Below are 14,165 nucleotides of genomic sequence, written 5' to 3' on the forward strand. Positions count from 1 at the left end.
TGACCCTTCTCGCCACAATTATGGCATTTGATGTTCTTCACCTAATCATATCTTTGTTCAAATCTGACCTCTTTTCTTCCACTCTACGAGATTCATGCTTATTTTCCTCCATAAGTGGTGGAGGTCTATAAACTGAAGAAGTCTTGATCAGATTCTTCCAATAAATTGATTTCTCTTCAGCTATCTTGGCATGAGCTGCTGCCACACCAACAGACTTAAAATCGGAATTAGCAAATTCTATTCAGATCTTAGTACTTAACCTGCTGACATACCTCATCACCTGTTAGAATAAGAATAAGTGTGCCACAGGGGCACATTAGGGCTTCCCCCCTCCACCGACCCTATTTAGAGTGGGGTGGATGGATGGGGGGTATTATTTTTATTTTCGGATGTGTACTCCTATCATGACTCTGTCATGATTCTATATTCTATATTATAAATAAAGAACTTGTGTGATCAGTTAAAGACACACAAGCATTCTCCCATTCATCCTATTAACATCACCCATTGCTGGTTTGTTTCCTGAAGTTGACATCTTGAAGATAGTTTGTGGAACTCGATGGTGTAGGTATCCACATCCTTGTTGTCTTATTGGAAATTGAGCAATTAATGAAACATCACCTTTTCATAATTAGGAGGAACAAATTTCTCACTCAATTTGCTTCATGACCTCCCAATTGGTAAAGGGTCCAAGTCGCCTGACAAACCTGGAATGTAGTAGATCATCCCACCATTAACTTGCATACCCAATAAACTTGGAGAGGTTAAGTTCACATTTCTTCTCATTCAGAAGGGATTTATAAGTAAAAATCCTCTCAACTTTGGTAAGTCAGTCAAGAAATTCTTCGGGTCCTTTTTCACCACTGAACTCTAGAACCTCAACTTTGATTCCACAATCTCTATTAGAAAATTTTTGAGTAACATGTTGGGGTATAACTGGATTAGGTTGCAGGAAATTTGCTCTGCTACCACTTGATGTGGATTTGGGGTTTTATAACCCTAAATTGGATCGCTTAGGGCACACAAGAATAATTGATAAACTCAAATTCAACAAATAAATGGAAGATCTGTAAATAAATTCAAGTTTCCAAAGAGGGTGGCAGTTTTGTAAATAAATGGAAGTTTAGAAGGGAGTGGCAAACTTGTAATTAGATTGAACTTAAAGTCATACGCAATGGGTCCAATATGCTAGTAGAAAGGATAATTCAGGATTAGGAATAAAATTAGGACAATAGAGAATAATAGGGAAAGGAAGGGGTAATATGGTTAAACCAGAAATTAGATAATCCTAACAAAACCCACAACTCAGCCTTCTTCTTCCTTAGACAACTTGCAATGGGTGGAAATACCAGCAACATGCAAAGGAGAGATCTCCTTCAGCTCTTCTTTGTTACGCCTGAAATTCCAGGCGAAGGTTCTTCACTAAAGGGCTTCTTGATTCCACTCAACAATCAGTCCAATGATCAAGCATGTGAGCGGCAAGAATCCCTGCTAGTGAGACCTGGCGATAGTTACAGTATCGGACTTGTTGCAGGTCTTGTTCCTCACCACAGTGATGGATTTCGGATTAAGGACTCAAGGGTACAAGTCACATGGGCCAAGCTTCCTCTGGTCCATATCTCTGGCCCAATCGGTTGGGAATAAGACTTCAGCAAAGCTTTCCTGGATCTGGTAGTATCGCCATAAACAGAGGATGGGAAGCAAACCAGAAAAGAAGAAGAAAAAGGGAAAGAGAAAGAAGACTAGAGGAATAGAAAGAGAAGAAGAGAGCTATGCAAACCACTTGGAAGCCATGATTTCAACCAAACAACATTCAATTTCAAAATCCAAATATGTATTCTCCACCATCTTACATGGCTATAAAAAGGAAAATCAAAGTGTAACAATGGAAACTAACCTAAATTAACAACTGATATAAAATCTCCCAACTTACTTGATGGATGTCCTACTTTAACAATAAGGAAACAAATATATAACCATATTACTAAATTAACCCCCAAGTATTCCCACGCCCAACTGCATCACTATTTAGTCCTTATGTTGTAAGTAAAGTTGAGTTAGGTGACCAAGAATCTATGATTAAACACTAATTTTAAGGCACCCCATTTACACCGAAGTTTTGAGCCTAATATTTCATCCCATTACAGTAAAAAAAACCCAACTAAAGCCCAAATCAATATAGTACAAAAACCAGGGCTACTTTTGAACAAGACTGCATTAGAATGACATAAATCACTTTGGCTCAAGCTATAGGATGATCAAAGAGTAAATTTTTTATGTCCCATCTTTTACATTTTTGCAAGAATAGATGTACATGCACATTTTTATATAATTTAAAAAAAAAATCAAAGCAATAGAAATTTTTCTTTTACCAAAAAGAAGGGAAGAAATCATTACATTAATCTGTCACTAATATCCTCATTTACCATACTCACTCTACGGACATGTTTATTTGCAACATTCAGTCCCATAATCCATATAGAATTTCTGATCTCATCCTCTATGGCTATTCTATAAAATCTCCCCTTCAATTTTTTTCTCATGCACATAAAACTCCAGGAGCATATCTCCACTTTATCCAATCAGCTTTGATTTGATTCCATATGCAACATACTAAACAATCTCCCACACTCAAAGATAATATAAGGGACAAACAAAGTGGTATTTTCAGAGAAACAATAAAAGGTTAAAAATCATGTATAAACAATATATACAACTCATAAAAAAAACTTGGGACCTCTATTCTACAACAATCTTAAACAGTCCAACAGAATAGGCACCAATTTTCAGCACTACCCAAGATAAATTATTCCAATAAATAGCTACTAGGTTCACTAATTAGAAGTAGATATTAATGTCTACCATGTAGTAGAAGACCAGAAGAGAAAGGCCAGAACAGATTTCTGTCCACTCTGAGATGGAAGATATTTTATAGAACCCAATGAAGTCCGCTACCATTTGGAACGTCTTTGGCAACACAATAGGGAGCTGATATACATAAAGCAGGCCAATGTTGAAGCCCGCATACAATAGAAGAGGCCTCCACCACCTTCAAACCCATATATACAGAAGTAAGTCATCAAAGAGACTAACAACTGAAAGTTGAAATATGAAGGAAAATTGCCCCCCAGGAAGAAATAATTGATTACCAAACAATTACCTGAAAAGGCCCAGAAAATTGCTTGTTAGAGACCAATCGACAAGTCCAACGCAGCTGCAAATAAAGAACGGTAGAGAAGCCCAGGAGGGACGACTAATTCCCACAACCAGCTGAATAGCAGGCAATAGCAAGCAGCAAGCAACTCTAAGATGGGTACCTTCCATGCCGAAAAACAAGAAAATAATCCGAAGTAATTTAAAACATGGAAATATAATTACTTCAATAATATGCAAATAAACTTAACCATGACAACAAGACAAATCTTTAATATGCAGTGGCATAAAATAGCTGCAGATGTTTAGTCAATTTAGTCATTTGGTATTATTTATCCAATTAAGCAGCAAGCTGTAATGCAATCGACATCAAATCCAAGATATTTTGGACAGAATTGTTTACCAAACTGATTGCACAGTCAATAGCAACCTCCATTTGTGCTACTGTACAAGAAAGGGGTAAAATAACAACTTATTGAAGATTTTATGGTTTCATATTTTTTTCGATAAATTATACTGGTTTAAAAATTCCATTTAGTAACTCATCTTTATCTTCCCATTCAAGAATAAAACCTCATCATATGATTCATGTACTATGAAGAATAAAAATACATAGGAATTAGGAAAACTCAAGAATAGACAAAAAATATTTGTAGAATACATCTACTTTTCTTCAACTAACCTAAATGGTCCATGCATGATAAGAAACGGCCCCAAGAGGAGTCTTGCCATGGAATTAGAAAAAACCTACTCCCATAGATTTCAACTAGAGCAACAATAGCTGTTAATAGCTGGACGACCAAGTAATAAATGACAGATGGAGATCTCGAGGGCTGGACTCTGAAAAAGAGTACAATATCAATAAATACAAGAGAGTCAAGCAAAAAAGTGAAAATTTATGACAGAATCTAAACCAAGGAGTAAAAGAATTGGATAAAAATTTAACCAGAAAATTTACCTCACATATCCGAGTAACTTCGCCCACCAAGAATCTATTACACTCCAATCATCACCCTCAACTGCCCAAATGATATAGAATATCACTTGTGGGAGAATGGCCAGTAAGGAGAAGAAAATAATAAACCATGGCACCCAAGATTGCCTCCAAAAATGAAATCCTGTTGAATAGAGATGATGTGTAACCATTCGTCAAAAGGTGGGGGGGGGGGAGAATAGCTTGACAACTACAGTATTCACAACATACAGGTGAAACAATATAACCATAACAGAAGAAAGCATCATATCAGAAAAGCCAAATTGGTCACACGTTTAATGGCCAAGCCCATATGAGCTCTTTAACTCAGTGCCCAATTGATTCTTCAAAAAATGAATCTTTTGTCTGAAATAAGAAAGGGGTCCTTCATTGCCAAGTGGAAGATGAAACTATGGTGAGATCATATTTGTCAAGGCGGCGCCACCTAGGCATCCAGGATCCTTCAAGGTGTCAAAGCGATTCCTCGCCTTACTGAATGTAGGTAAGGAGACCGCCTAGTGCCTTATGCTTTTTTCTTTTTAAATAAAATAGATTCTTCTTCTAACCTTTTTATTTCGCAATGTATAGGATTATAACACTTGCGATATAATGCATTTAGCCAGTGAGTTGGCTAAATGCATAGTTTTCAAGGCATCACCTAGGCGTCTAGGCTCTTTCTTGGGTCCAACGCGACAGCACACCTTGTTGACACATCGCTAATCTACGTTGATTTATGTTTCTTGCTTTTTTTTTTTTCAATAAATATATTTATATTATATCCCATGCTTTTTTATTACATGTTGATTTTCTCATTTTAGGTCATTACTAGCATAATTATGTCATATTGCATTGTTATGGCTTCTATGTTGCATATAAGCATAATTATATAAAATTATCACTGCTATATTATATAATCATATAATGCATGCCTAGGCAATGCCTAGCTGGGCGCTTTGTCGTCTAGGCATCACTCCAACGCCTTGGGTCACCTAGCATAGTTTAAAATATCGGTGCATATCGTACCGTATCAGCCAATACATATCGGTATTGGTAGGCACCAATACGAGATATGTATTTAAAAAAAAATTTATTATCAAAGTGTATTGTACGATAAGGTATGATATGCTCTGATACTCATCGATATGTACTGATACTATCAATACATACAATTGAGCCCCGAACAATTGAATTACATGTGTGCTGGTTTGTGTCGAACTATATCAAACCGATACTCATCGATACGCAACTGATACGCACCAATACACACCGATAAGCAACCTCCTCCAGAGGGAATACCTCAGATAAAATGTGGATGGATGTTCTTTAGGGACTCATGCCCCATCACGTATGGGGGGCATGGTAGTCATTGGTGTTTTTTCTGACCTAATTGGAGAAGGTGACTCTAGAAGGGCTGAATTGATGGCTTTAAAGGAGGGGGTGAAGATGTAAATTAGAAAATGATTTCACCATGCTTTGGCAGAGGAACAAGAAACTTATCCTAGAAACAATAGCCTCACATTTGCTATACCAGACTTATACAGCATATAGTGTCCAGATTAATTATCCATTCAAGTGGAAGCGGAGAAGTGCTAGTGACAATGGTTGATGACTCGACAAAACCCAGGGAGGTCCATCCTAGAATATTCTATGGGAATACTAACCCTCTGTAATTATAATGTAATACACAGATTTATGGAAGGATTTTGAAATTTGTTTCAGTTTTGGATAGCTCTAGCTGGTTTTAGCTTTGGAAGGCTGTACTTATAGATCACTCTTTCTTCTTATCATAAAGCGTCACTTATCCGAGAAAAATAATGGAATAGAAAATCGCATACCAACAAATTGCACAGGATGAAAGTTTGGGAACAATAAAAGGGACGGAAAGCTTTAAAAAATTTATAAAATAATATTATGCTAGAAAAATAGAGAGAGAGCAAGCACAGTACCTATTTTTGGAGCACTAAATAGAATGACAAGAAACACTAACAAATCAACTAGAGAAATCAAACTCCAATTGAGTAAAGCAGCTGCAAGAAACAGTAAAGAAGAAAAGATTAACTAATTGAGCATGAATGTAAATACACATACACAAACTCTGGAGATAAAGCTGACAGATTTTGCAGTAAAAGTCATAACCACTTTCCAAACCTTAACTATTAAAAAAGTTAGCTATCGAAAATGCTAGTGATGACAGTTGAAAATCGCAACTTGAAAGTGTTAATGAATATGATTCCAGGTCTTTTGCATAGATTGAGCATACAACAACTCAGCCTTATCTCAACTAAATGAGGTTGGCTACATGGATCCTTGCCCTCCATTCAGCTCTATTCGAGGTCATACTTGATACTACAATAAATTGCCTTGATGATTTAAGGAAATAAGAAGAATGGAACCTCTAGTGACGAAATTGGGCCAAAAGCATAGTTATTAAGGGAGGCGAAGAGTCGTTTGAGGGTCTTCCGAAGTGCTTTGGTGATAGGCCGGGCAATAAGGTGTTGCCTTATCGAATAAAGCGTTCTAGTGTTGTTTTTCTTTATGTAACAATTTTATTTGGCACAAATAGCATATTAAAAATTATATAATTCTACTTATATGCTAGATAAAGGTTAAAGATTCATAAACTAAGTTCATCTTTATCATAGCATAATAGCATATGATATAACTATGAAACAACATTATCAATATGAAGAAAAAAAGGCTGTTAAAATATGTAAGTATTTATTATGCTTGCCTCTATGATGCCAAAATGAGTGTCTAAGGTCATCTACTATATTTCTACTCACGTCAGTCTAATTAGGGCTGCAACTAAGGTCAGTATCGCTGGAATGGGAAAAGAAAACCAGGAAAGAAGAGAAGGGAAGCCTCGCTAGAATGGGAAGAAGAAGAAAAAATAAATGAGAAAGAGATCTTCGTTCAATAACAGAGAACTGGAAAAAGAAGAAGAAGAAAAATAAGAAAAAGAGTATCTTGCCAGAGAAAGAATGGCCTAAGGAAGAATCACCAAAGGAGAGTCGCCAGAGCTAGAATCAATGAGGAAGGAACACCGATGCCTAGTTCTCCCAAACAAAGAAGAAAATAGCCAAAAGGATTTTGGGATTTGCAATTTGTGATTTGTGATTTGTGATTTGTGATTTGTTCAACCACAAATGTGGTTATTGACTTTATATAAACTTGATCCCATAGTTCTCAAGTGTATAGGATTCCCATAGACTTACCAATCACAATAAAAGATATGGAATTTATGGTAATACATTTAAAAAAAAATAACAAACAAAAATATAAAAGGTGTATGCCTTGGTCATAAGGCGCAGTAGGGCATCGTGAGGCACAGTAAGGCGTCCTAAGGCGCAGTAAGGCATTGCCTTAGCCATTAAGGTGGTCGCCTTTCGTGAAACCCATAAAGCACATAACTGCCTTAGCCTTCCCATACCACCTTAGCCACGCCTTGGCGACGCCTTAATAACTATGGCCCAAAGGCAATACTAGATCAGGTGGTATTGATGCAATATTTTTTTATAACAAAGGCTTAGTTGGATGTATAAGGCTTAAGCCAGCATCTGGGTACAGAATTTTAGCTAAATATTATCAGAGGGATCTTTTTTTTCCGTTTGGATGAATAATAATGCATTAAAATAGGGGAAAGAATATACAAAGGAAAGGGGGGAAACCAAACCCTGGGGCAAAGATAACAAAAACAAAAGAAAGGGGAGGGAAAAGGTGGGGAGCAAAGCAAAGGCTAACACCTCAAGGGGAGCCAAAGACAGAAAGATTAAGGGGGATACAAATCATTATGGGGATGGGGGGAAGCTAAAAAAGAGGAGGAGAGACCCTAAGCAACAATAATGAGCCTGTTCCTTGGAGTGTTCCTGACAGATTTTTGCTTGAGAGAAGCGAGTTTGGGGTGAACATAAAAAATAGACGGCATTCCAAATCTGATCACATGACTGGGATTTGGCCATCCATCTAAGAATATTCCGCTCCATCCAAAGGTGGTTAAAATGGCACAAAAAGCAAGCTTGCGCGCAGTGTCACATATGGAGGGCCCATAAAAGGTCATGTCAATCCAGATTCATTCCCTATTAAAAGGCATAATGGGTCTCCTAGAAGGCCAATAGTGGGTAAAGACTTTTTTTCCAAATGGTGGAGGAGAGGGGACAATTGAAGAAGAGGTGGTTAGTATCTTCAATATTGTTCCAGCAAAGACAACAAGAAGGGGAGACTTGGATGTGGCGATGGATGAGGAAAGATTGGGTTAGGAGGCAGTCGTGAAGGCTCGCCAAGTGTGAAGCTATGACGGGGAATATGACCTTTGAACTAAGTGACATTGTGCCAAGGGACTCTAGAGGCAGTGGTACGAATAAGGTTTTAAGCGAAGGCAGAGGAGAAGCGGCCATTGGAAGAAGGGCTCTAATAAATCCTATCCTCGTGAACACCATTGGGGAGGGGGGAGGTCAGCCCAGATATCAACAAGGGATGTGGAGGGGAGAGTGGAGCAAGCATCATTTGAGATGATGGAGTCGACCATGGCATTTCTGGGAATGCCAGAGGAGTACACAATGCAGGGGCTAACAATGGAGAGGAGGACACCAGCAGGATGCCAATTGTCCAACCAGAAGTAGGTAGAAGACCCATTACTGATGGAGGAGGAGATGACATTGAGGGCAAGCAGTCTGAGGTTAAGGATGTTTCTCTAAACCCAGGAAGCATCAGATGTAGGAGAGACCATCCAAATGGAGTCCTTTCGAAGGAGAGAGGAGTATATCCAGTTGACCCATATACTATTGTGCTAGGAGGCAATTTTTTATATGAGCTTGAGGATGCCAACTTTGATGTTATCATTGACTCTTCCCAGACCAAGGCCCCCCTCAGATTTGGGGAGGCAGACAGAGCCCATCTAGGAGGGTTAAGGAATTTGGACTATTATGTGCCTTCCCAAAGGAAGGCACAAAGGATGGATTTAATGACTTTGGAGATAGAAACAGAGACAGAGAAGGCATCCGACCAGAAGAGGTACATCGATTAAAACATAGATCTAGCAAGGATAAGGCGGCCCGCGTAGGAAAGAAGCCTTCCTTTCCATAGTTGGAGCCTTTTCTCATAAGGTCAAGCATGGGGGAACAATGATGGGCAAAAGGTCTGGTAGATATGAGGGGAAGCCCAAGGTGCTTGACCGGCAAGGAACTAAGGGAGAAGCCAGAGATCTGAAGGAGGATTCTTCAACTGAGTCAGAGAGTCCAACAAGAAAGAGACCAGACTTGGTCAGGTTGATGCAAAGGCCAAAGAGGAATCCAAAGAAGTTGAGGGAGGAAATGATGGAGGAGATGGAGAGAGGGTAAAATCATGAGATCATCATTAAAGGCAAGATGAGTTAGGCCGATGGATTTGAATTTGGGGATGGGGGTGATGAGGTGAAGGTCAGTGGCTGATTGGATGGATCTGGAGAGGACATCAAAAGCGAGGGCAAAGAGGATGGGGGAGAGTGGACAGCCTTGCCTGATACCCACAGAGGAGTTGAAGTAGTTAGCTGGACTACCATTAACAAGGACAGAAAACATAGGGGTGGAGACGCAAGAGTGAATCCAATGGACGAAGGCGGGGGGGAAGGACATCTGGCTAAGGACCATAGAAATAAAATCCCAATAAATGGAATCAAAGGCTTTATGGATATCAATCTTAAGGAGGCAGCGGTAAAGTGGGATTTTCTATCAAATCCTCTTACCACCTTATGGCAAAGGATGATGCTATCAGCAATGCTTCTACAGCAATGAAAGCAGACTAATTAGGGCTGATCAAAGAGTCCATAACCGATTGGATTCGATTGGCGAGGATTTTGGCGATGAACTTGTACAAGAGGTTGCAAAGGGAGACAGGGCAAAAATCTGCCATGGAGGAGTCTCCCTCATGCTTGGGGATGAGGCAGAGGAAGGTGTAGTTAACACTTTTGATCTGGGAGGGATTGAAAAAGAAGCTTCTGGTGGCAAGGATGAGGTCTGGTTTGATGATTTCCCAATAAGAGAAGAAGAATCCCATACTGAAACCATAAGGCTCAGGAGTCTTATTGGCTTTGTGAGAGAGGATGGCTGAGAGAATTTCCTCATCCGAGGGAATGGAGCAAAGCTTTGCGGCAAGGTTATCAGGAATGAATTTGTTGAGGAGGTTAGAAGGGAGGATGGGGGGGAGGAGAGAGGGGGGAGGGGGAAGGAGTGGGATGGAAGAGGCTAGAAAAGAAATCGACAACTTCTAATTTGATCTCAATGGGGTTGAGGAGGGTGGAACCACTCCTAGAGATGAGCAAAGGGATGGAGTTCGAATTGGATCTAGGTTTGAAGGAATGATAGAAAAAGGCGGAGTTGGAGTCTCCAAGCTCAAGCCATTTAATTCTAGATTTCTGTCGAAGAAAACTCTCTTCTTGGGCAAGGAGGGATAAGAGCTCAAGGGCAACAAGCTTTTCCTCTTTTGTAAGAGAATGACTGAGAGGGTCCAATTGAAGAAAGGTTTGGACGGATTGAAGATTTTCTTTGCTCAGGAAACTCAATTGGAGATGTCACTGAAGGTGGAATGATTCCAGGATTTGAGTGCAGTCTTGGCATTCCTGAGCTTCTTGGCAAAGGCAATAAGAGGAGAGGAGAAGGCCTGGACAGGCAGGCACCAAGCCTCACGAACAGTTGGGAGGAAGCTTTGGTGAAGAGTCCACATATCAAAGAATTTGAATGGTTTGGGACCAAAGGATACGTAGGGATACACATGGAGGGAGATGGGGGAATGATCAGAGATGTTGGGGAGATCAAAGATAGCATGAGAAGAGGGGAAGGAGGTCATCCAATATTCATTAACCAGAACTCATCATGTTTGCTATCATCTCTGCCAGAGTCAATCTGCGGTTTTGCCAAGTGAAATTGGCTCCAGACCATCAGAGGAATCTTGATTCTGTTATTTCAATGGAAAGGAAAAATGAGAACAGATTACATGTAGCCAACCACAAAATAGCCAGGATAAGGTGGGCGGGTGTCGGACAAAAGAAATGCATGTATAACGCAGGACCAGTTTGGTTTGGTTGGATTGGGTGGGTTTGACCAAGATTGGACAAGCTTTTGGTTCATCTTTGGGCCATATGGTTCAGTTCTGATTTGGAGTTGTCATGTATAACACTGTATCAGTGTTTACACATTACCCTCTTGTCAATGTCCTCAGATCTTAGTCGGCCATAGAAATTGCCAACTGCCATTGCATCTGACAAGCAAGCTCATGTGGGTAATTATATTGTATGGCAGGTAACACTAGAACTTGGGCCCCTACAATTAGAAGAAACTTAAATGATTCACAAGTAGATCAACATACAGCTCTACTGGAGCTCCTTGAAGATGAACATGTCATCCAGAAGAAACTGATAAAAGAGTCAGGAAATGGGAATCCAGTTGTACCCTCTCAGTGAAATCTTAGCTAGCTGTTAGATTAGAAACCAGAATCAAAGTGACTTCATACACACGAAAGGATACACAGTCAAGTTCTTCTATTTTTTATTTTTTATTTTCTGTTGAGGAACCAATTATAGGGACAGCATGCTCACTGCTAATCATCCAATTTCCAGAGGACAAGTGCTTCCACATGTCTTCCTCTTTTGCGTTGGGAGTGATGAAACTATGTTTCATCTCCTACATAGCTGCTCTTTTTCAGTACAAGTATTTGAGGATATTAATGCCTCTACATGGGTTAATTAGCGCCTCCAGAACCTTTTTGTTCTCCTTCAAAGATGGATCAGCTAACAGTTTCAGTAGAAGGGTAAAAGATTGTAGTTGTTAATCCCTGGTTCTGTTATTTGGCGGCTTTTGAGAGCAAGGAATGACATGGGCTTCAACAATTATACCGCCCCAACTCTAAAGACAACCTTATTTAGTGGCTTCTCACACTCCAGAATTTTGTTTGTTAATATTTATGATACTAGATCAATGGGAAAACCTTTCTTGTGTGGAGTGGAGGTAAACTTAGTGCATTCAAACTCTTGGGATTCTACTGTCCATATTTTTCTGTTTTTTGGCCCCTCTACAGCCCTTTTTCCTCCTCCTCTAAAAAATAGGGAAGAAAATAAAATTGACAACTGCAATTATGTCTCAGAACCAGGGCAGTTATTGATCTTGTAGAGGGTCAATGTACAGACCATCAAGGAAACAAGCTACAGAACAAACCTCAACCCATAAGTACTGGGTCTACAAGTAGCTAAAAGCAAATAAACCAAGAAAATTAAACAAACACAATCCAGAAAACCAGAACTAACCAGGAGCTGTAAACTTTCTAACACTTTCAAAGAACTCTGTTTCCGAAAAAATGTGATGTGAAACTAGACTTATAAGGAACAATCCAAAAAATCTCACATCAAAACTGGATTGGCCAGCAAACATCCTAGCCAATTTGGCTGTTTCTTAGTTTCTTCTCAGACCAACCAAGTTGACTAGCAGATTTGGCAAACAAATCAAAACTGAAAAGCTTGAGATTTTGAGGAATAATAGAGGATGATGGAACAGTCAACCGTAAAATTTCACCAAATTCTGACATGAGCAGTCAAACCACATCCCCTTTAGCTCACTGCATGCTCAAAGTATCATTCCAGAGGCCATAGCTACAATAGAGCTAAGAGATCCCATATGACCATTGCTACACTAAACTCCTATATCTAAAATCTAATCACTTATCAGCCACACCTTTAGTTAAGATTAGATAGGTACTTGGTCGACTGGAAAAAAGGAAGACAGTTCACTAATTTCGTTATGGTGAGTATACTATTGTTTTGGCTTTAAATAAAAGCCCAGGACAACCTGACCAATGAAAAAGGTCCATGAAACAAGAAACCATTAAACACTCGGGGGGGGGGGGGGGGGGGGAATGGAAAAATGGAAGTATGTTGACAAGAATTAACGATAAAGGGCACACATCAAGAAATATTTGAAGATCCACATATCAGAGACTTACTTGGTCTGATCATATGATCGAAGTAATTCCCATAAAAACTTTCATTCATCATGTACTCCTTGTGCTGACGATGAACAAAAGCTATTTCTAAAGTGCTCAAAGACCAACAGAAATTGTTCTTTATCCAACTCCTTGTACTTTTATAGACAATCAAAAATTTCAATTTATACCCATCTATATACTAAGACCTTCACAGTTACAACCTTAATCTACTTAATCCTACTCAATACCTCATTTACACCAGGGATTAATCAAATTCAAACAAATGAATGAATACAACCAGAAAAATTGGAACCTGGAGAATATCTCAAAAAAAAAAAAAAAAAAAAATTTTGGTGAAACATGATTTACTCAGAATTTATCTTGTTCATATCTTCTCAAAACCCGGGGATTAACCAGAATCTTGAAGGAATTAATAAACTCGCAGAGGCAAAATGACATACCTGTTAAAAGCAGAAGAGGCAATACAAACTCGCCAAGGAAATTCCTCATTGCGAGCTCTCTTTGTCATACAATCACTTGAGTTTCATCACCGTTGTCTTTCAGTAAAGAAATTCATTGTGGGTTCTCCATTTTATGAATTAATGAGGGAAAATTCATTTGAGAAAACAATCAAATTCTACCAACTATAGAGTTTTGAGCAAATAATCAATAATTATACACGTATTTGTGAAGATTTACAAAAATTAGAACAAAGAAGTGAATTTGGAACTGGAACTTTTCCACCCTTATCATCACCTCCGCCAATGATCGATAAACCAAAAAGAAACCAGAAATTCGTTGATGGGTCAAAACCCAATTCGACAAAACAAACAAATCTTGGTCGTAACTACCATTCCACTTCAAAACACTTGGTTAGAAAACGGAGGCTTTCGATTCCTGTGCAAGTTAATCTGAAGGAAAAAAAAAATTGAGCAAACAAAAATCAAGAAAATGGAAGCTTTGAGTTTAAGATCTAATAAACGTGTTTTACGTTAAGAATTTTTCTGTTTTCATCAAGAGACCTCTGTTTAGCGGTTACTTTACGTAAACGTCCCCTGCTCACGTCAAGTTTTAGTTGAATTAGTTGTTAAAT

General features: G+C 39.0%; 1 protein-coding gene across 4 annotated transcripts in view; it reads right to left on the reverse strand.

Annotated features, from left to right (window-relative positions):
* Positions 1-14,165, reverse strand: part of LOC122057712 (piezo-type mechanosensitive ion channel homolog) — a 40,417-nt gene extending 26,252 nt beyond the window's left edge. The window contains exons 1-6 of one of the 4 annotated variants that reach the window (XM_042619926.1): positions 13,534-14,141; positions 6,073-6,153; positions 4,112-4,172; positions 3,836-3,993; positions 3,161-3,317; positions 2,863-3,049 (exon numbers count right to left, since the gene is read on the reverse strand). In XM_042619926.1, the coding sequence (XP_042475860.1) occupies positions 2,863-3,049; positions 3,161-3,317; positions 3,836-3,993; positions 4,112-4,172; positions 6,073-6,153; positions 13,534-13,582 (693 nt within the window). In that variant the 5' untranslated portion in view covers positions 13,583-14,141. Of the gene's footprint in view, positions 1-2,862; positions 3,050-3,160; positions 3,318-3,835; positions 3,994-4,111; positions 4,272-6,072; positions 6,154-13,533 lie in introns of all 4 variants that reach the window. The other 3 variants (XM_042619924.1, XM_042619930.1, XM_042619925.1) reach the window with 3 other exon arrangements.

The sequence above is a fragment of the Macadamia integrifolia genome, chromosome 12 (assembly GCF_013358625.1).
Source record: "Macadamia integrifolia cultivar HAES 741 chromosome 12, SCU_Mint_v3, whole genome shotgun sequence".
Classification (NCBI taxonomy): Eukaryota; Viridiplantae; Streptophyta; class Magnoliopsida; order Proteales; family Proteaceae; genus Macadamia; species Macadamia integrifolia.